This window comes from Dermacentor andersoni, chromosome 5, assembly GCF_023375885.2.
Source record: "Dermacentor andersoni chromosome 5, qqDerAnde1_hic_scaffold, whole genome shotgun sequence".
In the NCBI taxonomy this organism is placed as follows: Eukaryota; Metazoa; Arthropoda; class Arachnida; order Ixodida; family Ixodidae; genus Dermacentor; species Dermacentor andersoni.
In genome coordinates this window covers 24,536,635-24,557,289 of record NC_092818.1, presented here as the reverse complement: position 1 = coordinate 24,557,289, position 20,655 = coordinate 24,536,635, and the positions used below count along the sequence as shown (strand labels likewise).

General features: G+C 47.3%; 1 protein-coding gene across 1 annotated transcript in view; it reads right to left on the bottom strand.

Moving 5' to 3' along the window:
- Nucleotides 1-18,160, bottom strand: part of LOC126529965 (uncharacterized) — a 39,565-nt gene extending 21,405 nt beyond the window's left edge. Inside the window, exons 1-3 of the mRNA XM_055070210.2 lie at nt 17,878-18,160; nt 12,657-12,886; nt 581-822 (exon numbers count right to left, since the gene is read on the bottom strand). Coding sequence (XP_054926185.1) covers nt 581-822; nt 12,657-12,886; nt 17,878-18,103 — 698 coding nt within the window. The 5' untranslated portion in view covers nt 18,104-18,160. The remainder of the gene's footprint in view (nt 1-580; nt 823-12,656; nt 12,887-17,877) is intronic.
- Nucleotides 18,161-20,655: the final 2,495 nt, after the last annotated feature.

The following is a 20,655-nucleotide window of genomic DNA, read 5'->3' as shown; positions in this document are numbered from 1 at the left end:
AACTCTAACAAAAATAGTTGCCCTCATGTAAGCTGAACAGGCTTTCGCATTTTGAAGCAATTATTCATACGGAAGCAAGAATTAACCAGGAGCGCTAATTTAAACGAAAGTGATGCAGTGAAAAAAAAGTAAGGCGTAAAGGGAAGATGTTGCAGTAAACAAACAGACACGAGAGAATGAGAGGGAGAATTTCTTGTGGGTCGGCCACAGTTGTAGATGCGTATTTTATTTTATTCGCGGTTCTATTGTTTATCGTTGAAAAGAGCAAGTCTAGCTTGTTACCGGCTTTGCCACGAGTCCATTGCTTCTCATAAAGCAGCGAAAAGCACTGGCAGAACATCGCAGAACTTGGGTGAAAGCAGCAGCTATGCGTGTAGCTACGTTGTCGAGCGAGCACTTTCTTATTGCCGCGCCCTAGGCAAGATGGCGGATAACGCTTTGCTGCAGGTAGGTAGACGGAGCTTGACACTTTGCATATAGCCCCATTGTGCTGCTATAGGGTAGAATCAACAAAGACGGACGTACCGTAGGCGCTGCGCTTTCTCCCTCACTTTCGGTTACGTGCAGGGAACGCACTTACTCGACGTTGAGCAGCGGGAAGGAGACCGTCTTCCAGTAGTCGAAGGCGTACTCGCATGTCACGCGGAACCTCTCGTCGGCCGAATCCTCGATCTGGCGGTCGTACTGCACTGTCAGCGAGTTCCACAGCTGGTGGCCACGAACCTGCACGCGAAGAAGAGCCGAGGACGGCGAATACATGATCCGGTCAGGCATTATCATCATCATTATCATCATCACCATTATCATCATCATCATCGCCATCTTTTATGTCCACTGCAAAGGACGAAGGCCTCTCCCTGCGATCTACAATTACCCCTGTCCTGCGCCAACCGATTTCAACTATATCACTGGAGAAAGCAAAAAGAAAACAAAAACGGTGGAGGGGAGGGATTTGAACTTACTCGAGAGGGCCTTATGTTGGTTGCATTTATAAAACAGGCAGAGTCAACGCCAGTTGACACCTACGTAAAGCGAAGCATTCTTGGTTTGAATTGCTCATGGACCAGGTGTGTTCATGAGGAGGAGAAGGAAATAACTTTATTGTGTGTCCTGCGAGTTGGTGAGGAGGGCTGAAGGCCCCGTTTAGGTGACGGCCAGGAGTCCGTGGGTCTTTCCTCGGCCCGCTGGACGGCTCATAGTTTATCCTCGAGGGTGGGGCTGACCAGCGCGGCCTCCTAACGCGTGCGAAGGCTGTTGCTAGGGGCCGCGTTCTCGTTATTGTTGCATATCACTCGGCATTCCCATAATATATGCTCCAGAGTGGCTCTGGATTCAGATTTGTTGCATTTTTCAGTTTGATATATATCCGGATATATGATGTGCTCTGAGCGCAGGATTCGAATACGTCCTAGTTTGCAATTGCCACCATGCGACAGACAGTTCTTTTGTCAATTTTGGGCGAAGTCGCGGGAATATGTCACTCTGTAACCTATAGTGTTTTGTGATGTCATTTTATCTGGTCAGTCTGTCCTCCCATTCCGACTCATAAACCGCACCGTCACGTCTGGAGGGTGCCGGGGCGTCACTTGCGACCGCAGCTCGGTCCGTAAGCCCTCGAGCCGCGTCGTGTGCCGTCTCGTTGTTGCCGTCCTACGCGAGGGCGCGAGCGGGTGTCCATGTCATCTATATCTTTCTTTTGCAATCTTGACCTCCTGCAAGAAGAATGCTTAGTGATTCCGGGGAGATTTGGCTGTTGGCAAAGTTTCTTACTGCCGTCTGGGAGTCGCTGTCTATCACGGTTGCGTTAGTCTGAGACACTTCGAGCGCTATGGCTACTTCTTCCGCTGTGGCGTTACTTGTGGTACTTATCGTCGCGCACGTCTTACACTGTCGCTATCGATTACGGCTGCCGTAAACTCACGTCTGCGACTGTATTGAGCCGCGTCTACGAAGACTGCGTCTTTGTCACTGCCGAATGTTTTCTGTACCTGCTTCGCTCTGTTCTCTCGTCTGTCTTTATTGTGTTGTGCGTGCATGTTCTTTGGTATGGGGGCATTACCATTGTTTCCTTCGTCTCTCTCGGTATGTCCACCTTGACATCCTGCTGTGGGTGGTAACTTATGCCTAGTATTTCTGGGGTGTGTCTGCCTGCTCTAGTTTAAGAGAGGCGTTCGTATTGTGCCGTGCATTGCGTTTCGATGAGCTTGTCTGTCCTGTTGTGCAGGACTAATTGTAGCAACTTGTCCGTGCTGGTGCTGGTCGGTAGCCCTATGGCTAGTTTGCATATTTTCCGAATGAGGCATTCTAGTTTGATCTTTTCCGCGACCTGCCATTTCAAGTACAATGCTACGTATACTATTCTACTTATGACGAAGGCCTGTATTAACCTGATCGCACTTTCCTATCTCATACCGCTGGGATTGTTTGCTATCCTTTTGATTAGCCTCACGATTTGCGCTACAGTTCCCTCCAGTCTTCTGAGTGTTTCTCCGTGGTTGCCCTTGGCTTTGATGAGGAGCCCCAAAACCCTGATCCTGTCGACCTTGGGTATGGGTTGCCGATCGACCGTCTTTAACTGTATCTCTTCTCTATAAGCGAGATCTTCCCTGTAGTTGCCTGATTTGCGACCCCTGCGAGTCGGTCTGTACAACAAAAGCTCCGATTGCTCTGCCGAGCAGGTTAGCCTTGTCTCCTCTAGATATCGTTCGACTGTCTCGACCGCTGTTTGAAGCGTTTGTTCTATTTGCCCGTCACTTCCGTTTCTCACCCACATGGTGATATCGTCTGCGTATAAGGTATGATGGAGTCCCTCGATTTCTTGTGGCTTGGCCGGCAGCCCGATCAGCGCCAGATTGAATAGCATCGGTGATAATACCGAGCCCTGTGGCGTACCTGTGCGGCCTATGTCGATATCCTCCGAAACTAGGTCCGCTATCGGGATCTTTGCGTTTCTGCCCGTTAGGAAATTGCGTACGTAATGGTACGTCCGTTTCCCCAGCACTATTTCTCCTACCCTATGTAGCATCCTTGCATGCTCTGCGCAGCTCCAACCTCAAGACACAAGAGTGGGCTGTCCAGCAAGCCCGAGAGGCGGCGACGAGGCAAGGCCTCGAAGTCCCCTCATGGGAGACCTGAGCCCGGGTCGTCAAATTTGCCGGATTCAAAATAAAATTGTTTCCATCCATCCATTACGTTGCATGTTGTTCCGTTACTAAAGAGCGGCATGTTATACAAAGAAATGATTTTATCTGTTGTAAATTATGGAGAGACTGCATATTATATACGCGTATTTAGGCGCAGTACTTGGTACATATATCATTTAAAATTTCAGTGGTGATCCATAATGTCCTGTGGCACAGGTGGTGTTTGCTATGCGTCAGTTTCTTGTGTACAACTGCGGGTCGAAACATGCGAGGTGTCTCAACGAGCAGGCATGCTCGCTAGTATCGGTGTTCTATGCCGCTGTCGGCGCATGCGTCCGTGGTGTAATGGTTTCTGCGTCAGGCTTGGGTGCTGGAGGTTCTGTGTTCAAACACTGCCATCGGGCAATTTTAATAAGGTTTAATTATTCATAACACGTACTTTGTTGAAAATGATGACTTTGATAAGTCATCAAACCACATGAACCCAAGAGGATGAAGTTTAGGCAAATTCATGTACAAGCCATCCTTCCCACGCTGGATGAATCACCTTGCTTGCAACTCCCGTAGGCGCTAGGGCCACAATTCCTTCTAGTATTTATTATATGAAATTGTGTGCTTGCAACGGTACTGATTGTTGTGTTCATATAGGAGGTTGTGGCCAAGTGCTGCACCAGGGTGGCCAATCCTGCTCTGGGGGAGGGAGTGCGTTACCGGTTCTGGTCACCGGGATCAGGCCACACTCCAGGCCTGTTTATGCAATGTTATCAACACGCGGATTTTTTTTTTAATCCGGTGAAAAATTGCGCGGCACCGGGATTTGAAACACGGACCTCTTGCACGCAAGACGGGTGTTCTACCTCTACGCCACCGCTTACTGTCCGTCGCCTACAAAGTATTTATTAAGGTAATTGCAAATAGAATCAGGAACACCTTAGACTTCCGTCAACCAAAGGACCAGGCAGGATTCCCTAAAGGCTACTCAACAATAGACCATATTCACACTATCAATCAGGTGATAGAAAAATGTCGGGAATATAACCAACCTTTATATATAGCTTTGATTGATTACGAGAAAGCGTTTGATTCACTCGAAACCACAGCAGTCATGGAGGCATTGCGGAATCAGGGTGTAGACGAGCCGTATGTCGCCCCTTTTATCGCCTCTCCGCCTCCTTCAGGAATATCTTATTTTGTTGTAGCGGAAGCTGAACAAGGACAAGAGAAAGGCACATCTGACACACCGCGCTGTTTGTGTCAGATGTGTCTTTCTGTTGTTCTTGCTGAGCTTGCGCTACAAAAAAAAAAAAAAAAAAAAAGAAAGACATGCCGTACCAACAAGCTCCTATATTTATCCTTCGCGAATGCACGCTGCCTTGCACTTGTAATAATGCGGCGACTACGCCTCCCTCTACCACAAAAGATCGGATTGTTGAGTGCTATAAACATGAAATCACCGATTCGAATGTATCCACACATTGGCTTTTGTGCGGAGGCTGCGACATTGCAGGGTAGACAACAGCATTATGCAGTGGTTATCGTTCTTGAAGGTTGGAAATTCAGAATGGGCCACGGTATTCTAGTGCTCACATTAGCTCTGCATGTGCCGGCTATAATTGCTGTGAATGAGAGGTGCTGGGGCATTCCACTGTCAGTTGCTTCCCAGTGTGAATCCGTACCAACTTGCCCAGCTTGCCACCAACATAAGCTTGGACTGTAGCCGTGGATATATAGCAGTATATTGACACAAGCGCATTGTTTGTCTTTTTACGCTTATGTTTTTCGCAGTCTAACCACTGTAACAAGGTTGTCGCACTGTGCAAGAGGCGCCAAAATGCATCAAAGCTTTCACGAATGTTGTCGCCGATTCTTTGGTAAAAGAATAGGCAGCTTTAGTTGGGCGTCCCCAACAGCTCCGCGCACGCAGGAAACCCGCGGAGGCGAAAGTGCGCATGCGCAGTGCGCTGAAGCACGCACGGCCTCTTGCGTGCGCCCGTAGCTTTTCTAACGCTGCGTATCGTCGGCTGCGAGCTCTGTGGGCTCTGCGGGACGTTCTTTCGCGTGTTCTCGCGTGCCCACAGAGCGTATTTTTCGATGTGGCTCTTGTCGAAGCTATGACTCCGGTTTCTGGTTTGATTTCGTGGCGGCTAGTATTGGCTACACAGTTTCAGAAACTGGCACATGGCGGCGCAGAGTAGCACACTACCGGCTCCTGCGCGTGCAAGTCGGCAATTCCGTTTCTCAACGTTTGCGCCCGGCCAACTATTGCCGTTTCGTGCGCGCACTTCGCTACGCACGCACGACCTCGCGCGCGGCGTACGTGGGTGGTTGCGGACGCCCAACTAAAACTGTCTAATGTTGTGCAGTTAGATGGGGTGCGTAGCCCAAATGGCGCTGAACGTACGCTAGAACGAGCGTTTATGCTGGCATGTACGATTAGTTATCTACAAACTTGACCTGCAAATCAGATTTCAACGAACCGCGACTGTGGTCGCTCCTATCGCTGCGCTATGAGCGTTACTCGTTTTTCTGGGCCCAAGTTCAGGCAGAAGAAAAATTATATTAATGACTAACAGGTTTGGTGCTGCGTGGTTCTTAACTCTCACTACGACATGACCATACAGTGTGTCGATGAAGCAAGAGTAGTCGTAATTTGATCGAGTTGGTACTGTTTTATGTTTTCAGGGCAGCGATATACCGGGTGTCCCAGTTAACCTGGACCAAGATTAAAAAATAACAAAAAAAGCGCTCTAGAAAGATCGTATCGACTGCATAGTAGCCATAGTGTGTGTACTTACAGCCAGTACTTTTTTCATCACGTAGTGTTACTTAATTATTTGTTTTAATTAGTGAACTCTTTAATTATTGATTGTATCGCAATGATATCAATTACAAAGTTGTGAGGCACCTAAAATAACCTCCCAATCAAGCATTTGTTTCGTGCTCAGCTTTGCCTCGTTGGCTTTTCGGAGAAAAAAATCTTAATCGCGCGAAACATCCAAAATACAAAATGGATACGCGCTCGTGCGCCGCTCCTCAAGCGCTCCCAAGCGAATAGCTACGGATACACGGCTTCACCAGCGGTCGGAGCTCGATAAATGGCTTCACGCTATGTGACGGTAGCAGAATCATGAGAACACGCAGCTGACGCACTGATAAGCGTAGCGGCGGAGCCGCAGGGGAGGAGGGGGGTTTCGAAGACGGGAAACCGTGACGGAGCACTTGGGACTGTAATTATGAGCACTCATGTTGTTCTGTATATAGGCGTGCCCGGAACGTATGTTCCTTTTGTTACTTTTGGCAATAGAAACAAACTGGGTGCAGGCTATGTCCACTTAATGCGTTTTGGCGGATCTGTACGGCCGCCGTATGCTGTTGTCGATGACGCAAATCGTGTTTACTTGACGTGTCAGTGCGCAGATAATAACGGGAGATATCAACGGTACCACGCCAGTGACCTGCTCTTCAAGAAGACCGCCATGCCCCTCGCGAATGATCAGAAGGCTAAAATGATTCTGGTTCTTGGGGCGGCGCACGGCGACAAGAGGGAGGCAGCCAAGCTATTCCGGATGTGGCATTGTGGAGGACGACCTAGTCCGTCAACAATACTTCGAACGTACGAAGTCCTTTGCGAGACGGGTAGCTTCAAGAGAAAGCGACACAGGACTGCGACGGTAGTTCAAGAAGCGGAAATGGTTGTTTTCGCATTCTTTGCTGCTAACCTTCACGGCAGTGTGCGCGACGCCTGTGCGGAGGCCCAAACTTCAAGGATTTAACAATAAGATCATACGCACCCGTACCATGTACATTTTCATCAAAAGCTTGAAGACGGAGATTATGAAAACAGACTTGACTTTTCCAATCCGATTTTCACGAAACGTGAAGAACCGGACTTTCTCAGTCGCCTGCTTTGGACGGATGAGGCTAATTTCTCCAGAAACGCACAAGTTAATCTTCACAACGCGCACTACTGGAGTGTTACGAATCCCCACTGGCTGGCACAAACACGACACCAATACCAGTGGTCGTTCAATGTGTGGTGCGGTTGTTTTGATAGAAACATCATCAGACCCATCTTTTCTGGCAACACACTAACGGCGCAACGCTACGTCAACGATATCCTCGAGGGTCCTGTGAACGACGTCTGTTGTAACATTCCCCTTGCGCACCTTCGGAACATCTGGTTTCAACACGATTGTGCTCCTGCGCATAGTAGTAGTCACTCTCGAGCGTGGCTCGGCAAACTTTTTCCTGGACAGTGGATTGGCCGGCACGGACCTGTGCCCTGGCCTGAAACGTCGCCACACATGACACCGCTGAACTTCTTGTGGGGCTACGTTCGCATGTGTAGCAGCCAAAATACCACACTGGACGCCCTAAAGGCAAAAAATAAGCAGAGTCTGCGCGAGATTCCAACGTCGTTGGTCGAATCTGCAACAGCACAAGTGTTGGAAAGAAGCAAGTACTGTATTCCTTCAGACGCTGACCTGTTTGAGCACGTGCTATAAGCGGCAGTGGAAAATAACCGCTCAAAACTGGTGTAAAACGTGACTATTTAACACACAATCATGATGTCACCGTATCCTTACATAAGAAAACCTTGCGACAAAGATAGAAATACGCGAAAAACTGCTTTGTTTTGTTTCTGTTCCGGAGTTCAAGAGATAGAAAGGGTAAATGGCTAAACCAGTTGTACCTTTGGATGTTTCTTTCTGAGCAGCTGAGACGCCTTACGTGCTTTTGGTGCGTGTTTTATTGAAATAAACTCGTACCGCTTCTAACAAGTTGGGAAGGTTATGGAAAAAAGTTACTGATACCCGGCAAATGCCTAGACTGTGTAGTAAGCGACATACCGCGAGCCCGTACATTGCAATACTAATGTAGTTTATGCCCTTCCCACCTCTTGCGGCTGCACTTATATAGGGCGAACGGGACGCTGCCTTAATGAACGTTTACTTAAGTATGCTCACTGTGTCGAAACTAAGACTTGTAGTAATCTTGCTGTTCATTGTGAAAAGTGTGGCTTCTCACTCCGCCTGGCAGACACATGTGTGCTGAGAAGGTATACAGGGATCACACAGCCAGGGAAATATTTGAGGCCTTTTAAATTTGTGAGTTAGGAGCCACTTGCGTAAGCGCCCCTTCTATAGCGCTTTGCGATAAGGAACTTAAGTTCTTTAGAAGTTAATCAGTTTCGATTGTGTCCATAGTATGTATTTTACATTTGTATAGTTTTACGTTTATGAGGCATGCGCAGCAGGAGCTGATTGACGATCATTCGACTTCTCTTTCTTCCTCTCTCTCTTTCAGCCCCTTGCGAATACCATATATTTGTGCGGGCTTCAATAAAGATGTTGTTCGCAGTCAGTGCGGGTACTGTGCTCTTCCTTGTCTGTGTGTTTTTGGCTTTGTTTAAAATGACTGAACTACAAGCATTGCGGCAACGCCCCTCTTCTCTTCGCCCCGAGCATGTTCCCCATTTGTCCGCGCTTGGCTCTATGTGGTGTGGTATGTCTTGGCCTCTTGCGTGCCCTTTCATTCCTGCAACCTTCTGGCGGGCCATTTTTCACTCTCTGCACGACATTGCTCATCCTGACATACAGGTCATTCAACACCTTGTCACGCAGCGCTGTGTGGCCTCGTGTCAATGCAGCTATTCAGGCGCGGTACCCTTGCTGTAGTGCGTGTCAAACAACAGAAGTAGCCCGTTACACGATTGCGACGCACCGAGGGTTCCTGCCTCCCGACCAGCCCTTCGACCATGTCCATATCGACATCGTTGGTCCGTTTGTTCTTTCTCGCGAGTACCGTTACATTTTGACTACATCATCGCAGAAACAATGGCACGCACTTTCGTTTCTTGTTGGGTTACACATTTGGGCTGCTAATTCACTGTAACGACTGATCGTGGACGGCAGTTTCAATCTGCATTATTTGTTGCACTTGCCCACATTCTGGATGTGAAGCGCGGCCGCACAACTGCTTACCACCCGTCCGCGAACGGCATGGTCGAGCGTCTTCATCGACAGCTCGGGATGGCCCTTGCAGCATGTCCCGATGGTGGGCAATAGACCGACCACTTTCCGTTGGTAATGCTTAGCCTCGGGCTGTCCTCCGCCGGGGCCTTGGGTTCTCTACGGCCGAATTGGTATATGGCGCCCTTTTACATCTTTCCGGTGACCATTTGACCAGAGAAAAGAGCGATTCTCAATGTCAACCCTATATTCAATGCCTCCACGACTGCCTTTGCGACCTCAAGCCCGTCCGTTACCCACGCAACACATATTCGAACACCCGGACCTCGCAACCGCCACACATGTTTTTCTTAGGCGAGACGGTATCTGCACGCTTATTACACCGGCCTATGACGGGCCCTTTCCGGTTCTGCGCTGTTCCAACAATACTTTTGTCATTGCGCATCAGGGACGTATCTCTAAGACCACCTATTACGCCGGCATATGTGCAGACACCAATCACTCACGTGCGTCTCCAGAGCATGAATTTTCCAGAGCATTATTTTCCCTTACAACCCGAAGAATGTCCGCATCTCGTCCATTTCATGCTTGCGGTCTAGCCGGGGGGCCCTGTAGCACCTACATCTGCTATGATGCCAGGTGGCGTCCACAGCCAGAACGACGAACGAAGTAAATGTAGTGGGGAGCTGGCTTCGGTAATCAGCTTATCAGCTTCTGAAAATTTCTGTATCAATTTCTGTGCCATTGAATTTTGGTGCCATAACGCCGTATGGTCAATTTTTTTACCCTTGGGCCAGTTAAGGCTTCCGCATGAATAATTGTGCAGATCCCACGAACTATGGGTATCAATGTTATACGACGCACTGTTCGCACTGTTCGCACTGTTGCACTCCAGCACTGTTTTGGGTTCCGCGTGACGCCAGGAGGGCGACAATGGCGGTGAGGACAAAAATTGCGTGATGGCAGCATCACATATTCTACTCCCATTGTTGAGCGTGAGTTTACTACATGTGGATTATCGGGCTCTGTTTGCTACTGGAAGGCGTACTCGAGTGAATCACAGATTGTGATGACATCTGTCGAGCAAATGTACAATTAAATTGTACGTGGAAAACGTATCCTACGTACTTATGTCTATGTCATGTGGTGTAGGTTAAAAGGACAATGGCATTTGGAATGCAGCAAAGAAAGATTCTAACATATTCGACCTGGGCACATCATTAAAGGAAGCTGAAAGATTTTCCAGAAAAAATGAGTGAACATGTGTACATAATGGTTGTCAACCCTCCGAATTCGAATATCGTATCGAAATTGAGCGAAAGAAAGCGCAAATATATTTTATTTCGACGAAAAGTGCAGCAGCGGACACGCCCAGCTCGCGCGTCTCGTTTCCGCCTGTGATTGGTCGGGCGCCTCGTGACGTCAACTCTAGTGACCGACCGCTGCCGCTACACGTGAAGCGCGGTGCCAAGTAGTTTGGTGCTGTAATGGAAAATTAAAAGGTAATGGAAAATTTAGAGAGACTGCGTTTTCCTGAGGAGTTCGGCGTTACTCCCTACATGTACGAGCCGATTGCGAAGAGCGGGCCTCTCGAAGAAGCAAACGATGCTGGTGCGAGCAGTGCTTTCGACGCGAACGAAAGCGAAGTCTTGGGATCTCCTCGTGTTGGAAATGCTCTTTGGTGAGTATGTTTTTTGCAAAGCGATCTAGTGATCTCGCCGATCTTTCACCGATCTAGTGAACTCGTTTCCGGTCAAACAACTGTAGTGTTGTGTTCCTGCATGCCTCCTCGTGGAACGTAAGCGGAAATGCGATCGTCGGCATTTGTGCGCTGTCCAAAGCTGTCGGCAATCTACAAAGACGGTTTAAACGCGTGAAAAGCTTCCCGGTTCATGCAGTACGTGTAGTGACCTTCATCTGTGCGCCATCCGCACACTACTCGTAACCGAAGTCGTAGAGGTGGCAAATTCCGTCGGCTACGTGAGACCACCCTACATACACGCAGACGCACCAACAAAGGAATGCAGGGTCGATCGAAGCAGATTACGATGGCACGCACGCAGTGGGCCGATACCCAAGACGGAGCAGTCTCCAAGGGGTAGCGGTCACTAGGGAAGAATGCGAACAAGTGGCACGCGACGCACTGGCCAGACATCCTAAAGAGCTCGCGTTATTGGCACGATTGTGGGCATGATGGTTAGAGCATGTCAGACGTTCAGTCCAACAGGCGGTCGCACATTTATATTTTTTGAAGAGGCGCGAAGCGAGGTGAGAGCGGAACCTGACTACCTATACCAAGCACAATGTGCCAGGAATGCGCCAAGCAATGTTCCGCATTAAAATTAATATGTCTCCGACGTTAAGTTCCAGTACCAGGTCCTTACGCGCTAAACTATATGTAGACGGGCTGAACGATACACTTCCATTACACTGTAGTGCCACAAGGATCCACAGACACATCCCGTACGCTGCGGTTAATAGAAATCGTAATCAAGCGATACGCCGGTGTTTGTGTCTATCTTGTTTACTCAAGCCTGTAATATAAGCTATGATCGGTGACAACCTAAGAATAAAGAGGTTTTCAAACTCAAACGCTTTCAAACTCAAACGGATTTTACATAAGTGCACCAGCCAATTAGGTGGCTTCACTTCTATGACGTCAAGTGGTTTTGCGTGTTTATAACGACTGTTTGCTCCGTACAGATCTGTCCTTCTGTCACTGGTTTTAGAATGAAACCTGAACGTTATGGCAAATTTTATGGGTCATCCTGAAATTATTACTCAGCCAAAGGAAGTATTTTAGCTTGAAAGAAGTAGCTTTCGTTTTCCAATAAGCCTAGCTTTTACATTATCTGAGCAATGTCATTAACGAACACTTGGCTCTTTTTCACAAGTCAGCATGGGTGACTGTTTAATTTTCAACTTGACACCTACTTCGTCCACCGCTGGTGTGCCAGGTACTTGCCATTTTTTACAGGATATATCTATTAAAAACCGTCATTATTGCGTAAGTTAACGACGCGGCTTCTATAAAAATCTCTTTTATTGCTTGTAAAATAATCTATGTTTAACACAACCGGCAGAATATTTTCTTTCGAGTGCACCTTTTATGCCTATTATAAAATTTCAGGAAAGCAAGACCGGCCTAAATGTAACGCAATAATAGGTTTGATCCCCGGGTTTTCTTCTAGCGTATGGCCGGCATACCATTGCCGATGGTAGCACCGGGGTATCCACCTAGCCTTAATTAGACAAGAGAGATGGGCCATTTGGTGCTTATTACAGACTTGAGATATCATTAACAAGCGCGAAAAAGACCTCGGACGGCATTCGGTCCTGTGTGCTTCTCCTGTCGTACGATGTCTTTTTCGCGCTGCCTAATGATGTGTCTATAGTAATAGCCTAGCCTTATTTTGTCCCCACGTTTATGTATGTTCCACTCGCTTTAGTCAGGATGTACCAACAAGCACACGTCGCTACCCCTTTCCTCAAAGAAATTTTCTCTAAACTTCCCTAAATAGAACCAGTGAGAAGGACTCACCTTCTCTCCGGCTGACGAAGGCGCCGCCGGCTGGACTAGCAGGTCGCTGCGGCCCAGTGTGCCGCAGCGGTTGGCACGCACGTCGAGCGTGTAGGCGGCGCCCCCTGAGCCGTTCACGTACACGCAGTCCGGGTCATGCGCGTAGTCCGTGCTGTATACTAGGCCCAGGAAAGAGCCATTGAAGCGCAGCTCGATGCGCATCAGCCCCTCGTGGCACTCGGCCGATATCACTGCGAGAAAAAAAAGTAAGGATCACGGCGGATTAGGCCCTTCTTTTTCGAGCAGCTTTTGCGTAGATGCGAGGCCCTTCTCGTGTAGAAAAAGGAGCGGTAGGCCTAACTAGTTCATTGTTCTTGAGCCAATGACTAGAAGTGTCCGTCTAAACTGTCCATAGCCTGGCGAGCACTTATAATCTTATCTCGAATAACTCTCGTTCCTGGGCACAGCCACCACACGCGGTAAATCTCTGCTGTATATGCTGGGGCAGCAGTCTTTGGATATTTCACGGCATCTTCGGCTGTTGGACTCCGGGCCCACGTGACGGAACATGTAGGGCCACCTCAGCCTGTAGTGTCCAAAGAGTGCCCTTTAGAAGTTCTTCAGCGGTGGCGTCGGTATGATTTGACTGTATGACTTCATCATCATCATCATCATCATCATCATCATCGTCGTCGTCATCATCATCATCATCAGCCTGGTTACGCCCACTGCAGGGCAAAGGCCTTTCCCATACTTCTCCAATTACCCCGGTCATGTACTAATTGTGGCCATGTTATCCCTGCAAACTTAATCTCATCCGCCCACCTAACTTTTTGCCCCCCCTGCTACGCTTCGCTTACCTTGGAATCCAGTCCGTAACCCTTAATGAACATCGGTTATCTTCCATCCTCATTACATGTCCTGCCCATGCCCATTTCTTTTTCTTGTTTCAACTAAGATTTCATTAACTCGCGTTTGTTCCCTCACCCAATCTGCTCTTTTCTTATCCCTCAACGTTACACCTATCATTCTTCTTTCCGTAGCTCGTTGCGTCGTCCTCAATTTGAGTAGAACCCTTTTCGTAAGCTTTCAGGTTTCTGCCCCGTACTTGAGTACTGGTAAGCTACAGCTGTTATACACTTTTCGCTTCAGGGATAATGGCAACCTACTGTTCATGATCTGAGAATGCCTGCCAAACGCACCCCAGCCCATTCTTATTCTTCTGATTAATTCAGTCTCATGATCCGGATCCGTACTCACTACCTGTCCTAAGTAGATGTATTCCCTTACCACTTCCAGTGCCTCGCTACCTATCGTAAACCGCTGTTCTCTTCCGAGGCTGTTAAACATTACTTTAGTTTTCTGCAGATTTATTTTTAGGCCCACCCTTCTGCTTTGCCTCTCCTGGTCCGTGAGCATGCATTGCAATTGGTCCCCTGAGTTAATAAGCAAGGCAAAATCATCAGCGAATCGTAAGTTACTAAGGTATTCTCCATCAACTCTTATCCCCAATTCTTCCCAATCCAGGTCTCTGAATACCTCCTCTAGACACGCTGTGAATAGCACTGGAGAGGTCGTATCTCCCTGCCTGACGCCTTTCTTTATTGGGATTGTGTTGCTTTCTTTATGGAGGACTACGGTGGCTGTGGAGTCGCTATAGATATCTTTGAGTATTTTTACATACGGCTCGTCTACACCCTGATTCCGTAACGCCTCCATGACTGCTGAGATTTCGAGTGAATCAAACGCTTTCTCGTAATCAATGAAAGCTATATATACGGTTTGGTTATATTCCGCACATTTCTCTATCACCTGACTGATAGTGTGAATATGGTCTATTGTTGAGTAGCCTTTACGGAATTCTGCCTGGTCCTTTGGTTGACGGAAGTCTAAGGTGTTCCTGATTCTATTTGCAATTACCTTTGTAAATACTTTGTAGGCAACGGGCAGTAAGCTGATCGGTCTATAATTTTTGAAGTCTTTGGCGTCCCCTTTCTTATGGATTAGGATTATGTTAGCGTTCTTCCAAGATTCCGGTACGCTCGAATTCACGAGTCATTGCGTATACAGGGTGGCTAGTTTTTCTAGAACAATCTGCCCACCATCCTTCAACAAATCTGCTGTTATCTGATTCTCCCCAGCTGCCTTCCCCCTTTGCATAGCTCCCAAGGCTTTATTTACTTCTTCCGGCGTTACTTGTGGGATTTAAAATTCCTCTAGACTATTATCTCTTCCATTATCGTCGTGGGTGCCACTTGTACTGTATAAATCTCTATAGTACTCCTCAGCCACTTGAACGATCTCATGCATATTAGTAATGATATTGCCGCTTTGTCTGGTAACGCATACAACTGATGCGTTAAGAGATAAAGTTAAGAGACAAAGTTAAGAGACTCTAAGACTTATGACACTGCAAAAGTGGTGCCCATAGGAACACTCAGGCCCGCGTCCGAAATGTATTACGGGGAAGTGAGCAGACACATGGGAGGGGGGAGGCACTAAGGCACATGTGTGCTGAACACGGAGTAGTACCAACGAAAAACTGATTTTGAGGCCAAAAGATAAAAGGAGGAGGGGTGTGTAAAGCGAGGTTATCAGATAGTATATCTGGTGCGGAATCGGGGTCGAATTTCTGTCCGCGTGATCATCGTACTCCTGATCATGTCCTTGTACGTAGGTACATTCACGATCAATGGGGGAGACTTGTGAATAATATGTATATCTTCGCAAATTTGTGGCGTCGTGCAAACTTTATTGAGCTGATTCACAGTGCCGAAGGTGTCAGTGTAGATGTTGACCCCTCAAATGTTCTTCAGCGAATAGGTGGTTTCGCGCCGTTTTCGGCTTGCATCTTAAGTAGTAAAGTGTCTGGATTTTCTGTTCCGTAGCTTCGAGTGTACCTTGCATTTGAGGGAGCGTTGGAGTGATCGAGGCGACTTAGACTTCTTGTGAGGCAGCAAGCACGTCTGTGCACGCGACGCAATATTCAGGAGGGACAGTCGTCTCCGATACTCTGGCAGGTTTGTCACGTCACCGAAGCTTTCCGTCACCCGTCTTAGATCCTACTGCAGCGTGCTCATGATTCATCTAGGTTCGATTCATACAGCCGTCCGACACCCCGCCCCATCCCCTTCACGCTGTCGGCGTCCTTAATGAGACAGAGTTTACTCGCCGGTTTACCCTGAAAAATTTTGAGGGGCTCCATTTTTGAGGGGGAACCGGTGAATAAGCGCGGTCTCATGAAGAACGCCGGTTCCGTGAATTCGAAGGGACGGGGTTTTGGACGGCGGTGTGAGTGAGGCCTTATGTGTAACACTTCCCAGTGACAAGAGACAGGGCACCAGTTAAGTCTCAAGTATGATCCTCCTGTCCCAGAACATGTTTAGTCAGAGGACTAGGTGCTGTCCAATAAAGGGAGGCCATGAAGTTACCAGTCGCTTCGGGCGCCCGCTGACCCGTATCAAGAAACGGATAAAGCTGATAGCGAGGCGCGGTTTGGAGTTTGTTATTATCCCATACGCACCTTTTACAGTATCGATTCCATAGAACGACCTTGGCTTTTTCGTGCATTTCAGCGCCGGGTGTCGCTTGACTGAGGACGAATGCCGATGCCGCAATGCACGAGAAGCAAGGAAGTTGTCACCGCAGCATTGCAATAGCAAAACACCAAAAACTCCAATGCAATACCAAAATTTACACGCACTCCTAATTTTGATGCAGAGTTAAGAAGTTGTGAAGCGCTCAATAAAAACAAAGGCTTGCATTCGTTGAAGAGAGAGAGAAAGCAAGGACAGGAAAGGCAGGGAGGTCAACCAGAGGAGCACCTGGTTTGCTACCCTACACTGGGGGGGAAGGGAAGAGAAAAATTTTGCATATAATGTATGACATGATATACAATTACGTTTACTGTAATACGGGACCACGCATCGCAGACAGTCAGCATGTCACAATTTAGCACACTACCTCAATACTGTATAACGTAACCCATCGTAATAGTGCAGGGGCTACTGCGTCGCTCCTCTGCGCTGTTAAAGCGCCAACCGTATCGCCTAAGCAGTCAGCCATCGTGAGTGCGTGCAAGGGTCCATGATTGACAGGCTGGCGCGGGCTTCCCTTGAGCATGCGCAGATAACTGTTGTGCCGCCCTTCATTTCCCCGTCACTGTGCGGCCTTTATGTTGATAGCCGGCATTTGTGTTGTTCTGTTCGTCGCTTCTCGCCTCCGTGCTTGCACGCATGCTTTTCTTTAACACGAATGTGAACCAACTTGCTAAACTTTTAGTCTTTTTAGGTTTCGATGACTGCGGAAGCGGTTGCTTGGGGTGCACGGCATCGACACCACCTGTTTCGGGTCAAGTAGCTAGAATATTTGATACCATCTTTCACCAACATCAGACATTTCGGTTGTGTGTCTAACAAGTCTTGCTAGCAATAATTCGCCACATTGCAGGATGCCTTCGACCGAACTGGTGGAGTACACAAGTGATTTGTTTGGGTTGAATCGTGACAAAGGGCATGATGATGGTGAGAAAAGCTTTATTTAAGAAGAACATCCTACGCTGATATCATCAAACCGTCTCCGATAAGTTGTCGTGTGGATGGTGGATGCTTGCCGATTTTTATAATTTTTTGTATATTTTAAAACTTTTCTTGCTCCCTTTATGCGTTAAAAAAGAAGCACTGCTGTGTGCCCTATCATATTGTTATCGAGTTTTCTTTTGCCTCTGCTTCAACGCAAATAAAGTGGTGTGAGCAGAAGCTTTATTTGCGAAGAGAAATCACGCCATGAATTAGGAATACGCAACCACAATAGTAGACATCAGCTTCCGACATAGTGACATGAGCAAGTAGCAGGCCCCGGTTCCTTACACGTTTCTTTAGACCACCCCCCGGTAGAATAAAGTCAAGTAGCTCGAGGTACCTTTATTCTTGCTACGTAAGTGGCTTATGCTGTGCATCTGATAGCATTTTTGATGCAATAGGAACTAAAACGTTAATAAAGGGCCTGGGTTCTAAGTTTTCTTAATAATAATTAGTATTTTATGGCGCAAGGGCTACAACGGCCAAAGAGCGCCAAGGGTTCTAAGTTTTCAAGCTACGGTAATTGCGAATTTTGACGCCGCCGTTTTCAAAAGCTGAGTGTCAATGGTTTTTGCTTGTTCCATATGTCGCCTCCGGCCTAAAGCATTCTAAAAAGCTCTATATGTTGGCATTTTCGTTTAGATTACATGCCCTTCACGCACCTTTGACGCGAACAGGCACGTCTGCTGAATCCTTGATGAAGGGTGCGTAACCGGGCTCGTCGATATGGCCATGACCATGATCGTACAGCGGTTTTCTTCGTGGTGATCCCGTAGGTCGCTTCTTTACCCTCTTGATGGCTGGAAGCCGTTCCACTAAGCCTTGTAGTGCAAAAAGAAAGTTATGCGTTAAATAACTCAGACAGGCGGAGCATCCATTTCTTTCCATGAAATTGAGCAGTCCGGCACGGAATTCGAAGTAAAGGTACAAGAAGATACAGAAATAAAAAAAGATGCAAAACCCTTGTCATCTTGCTTGATCTTTGGGCCCACATCATGCTGACATCATGTGCGCACATCAGGCTCAGACGTGTGTAGGAAAAATAATATCCCATAACCAAGAAGGCAGTCAAGTTGGCTGTAAGAATAAGGTACTTCATAGCTGGCGTAGGATGCTTGAGCTATGTTTTAAAAGGAGGTCCAGACAAAAGAGCGCCCTTAGAAACTGGCTAGTGTTAGACGCTCCCTTCTTGCTTCTTTAAACATATAGTGTTGCTAAGCAACAGCGAAACATTAAATCAGTTATGCGAAACGCAAAAACCATTTCAGAGTCTTTCATGTCTGCGGGTCTAGTCGTGATCAACCTAACTGTGGTTTTAGCAACGACAGAACAAGGCAGGTATTAATGGCGAAAGGTTGACAGGGTTTCGACGCGAATAAGGCCCAGGGAGTGTTCGCGTGGCGCCGTAAAGGGCCTGTAACTTATGCACAATATGGGTGCATTGCATGTAGACACCAGCTAAAAAACATCCGAAGGGAATATCCATACTTATAAATCCAAAACTGTATTGCGATATCGCCATTCAGATAAAAAAACAGAACTGCCGTTCCGTCGATGTGTCCGACAGTTAAGGCATGGAAACCTGTTTCGTTCGGTAAATATTGAGAGGGATATAATATGGAAGACAATTGTAATGGTTTATTTGGGCGATGCAGATAACTCATTTATAAAGTACTTATAAAAAAGGCCAGGCTTAGCTTGGTTAAGCCAAGAATGCGTTGCATATTGTGTTGGGGCCCAGCTTTTCCTCCGGCTGTCGTGACGTCACGTCACGTGGTTGCGCTAAAGGTCAATGGTGGCTGCGCGGCCGCGCCCAAGAGCTGAACTGAGTGATTGCAATATGCAACGCATAAAATGTGTTTGGCAGCTTCGAGAATAGACGCTCCGATTACATGCGCTAGCATGGGTAGGTCTAGCCACATTAGGTGACGATTCTATTTCTTCAGTCCAATTTCTGGCTTATCATTCGTCGTCACGCTAAGTGGCGCGTTGCGTGGACGGCGACAGTACAGCAGCGTATGATGCGACGATGAGTAAGAAATGAAAAACGAAACAAACGAACAAACAACGATAATGATCGTTACAAAGTTCATCCATCGAATTTCTTTACCTCGTTTCAGATCTCAGAACACGTATTATGTTTGGTTGCGTAGAAACTGAGTCACACAACAGAATTTGTGTATATGTGCAAGATTTTCGGCTGGTAAAACTTAGTTGATAAGAAAATGCGCGCGCGATGCGCAAGATGAGAGTTCGGTGCGCACCTGCGGCAAGTTATCTTTTTGGTCACTTTACCTTATTTTCCTTAACCTTACTATTCCCACACTTCAATTCAACCAGTAAAGAACTTATACTTTCTCTCACTTCGTTGTCTGTTTCGTTGTATGTTGCGACTAGCGAAAATTTCCACAGATCCCATCTCGCGATGAATTTTACCGGCAACTCTGTTAGCCCTGAAGCAATGTACCGACACACCATTATGCCGAGGCGGGCATGGCCTTGATGCACACCCTTTATGTACAAGGCGGCCATGCAACAGGGTGCTCTCTCGTGCTTCCAACGCAACACGCTGCGTCATATAGTGGTGCCGCCGCGAAGTGAACGTGTGGTGCACGTGTGAATGCATGTTCAAGCAAGAGTGTCTGGGAATATGTGACGCGGGTTCAATTTGACCTAGCACCGTATAGTTTTCCTTATATTTTTTTTCAATGAAGAGCGCCACGTACCCAGTGACACATACTCACTGACCCAAATTAGCGTCGAAGTGGTTAATTGAAAAGCAGCACATACGATGATGATAATGATAATGATGCCTTATTGAATGGCGCAAACCCACTGGAGGGGGGATATGGGGGGGGGAACCGGGTGACAATACCCAGCGAGCTAAGTTGACGGCAAATAGGCTCATTGAGGAGTGGTACACACCCAGTATTCCAAGTTAGCGTGAAGAATGTTCATGGAAGAGCGGCACATACGCATTTACATATACGCAGTTACATATGTCCAGCGCTGCATAATTAGTTCATTCTGCCCAAAGTGCGCGCTAATTATGGCAAAGAGGTAGTTCCCTTTGCAGCCGTATCATCACGGAATACATTCCCATTTGCCATAAAACTCCAGAAAGCCCGTTAAGTTTGTGATGAACCGAAAATGTTTTTGTTATGTGATATGTATGTGACACTATGTACTCTATAACCTAATTTTGGTTTTAGCCCTGACAATCTTATTTACTCCAACATGTTACTTAATTTTCTTTTATTTTTTAATTCTTTTTCCTCCTCTTCTATGTTAGTTTTATTTAGTTTCGCAATATTGCTTACTGTCGATATATTAGCGTCCGTTAATATCTTCAGTTAGTTATATCTGTATTTCATTAGTTATCAGTTCTGTAATTGTACCGATTAAGCTACTATTTCTTGCCAATGGAACTTTTGTGTTAA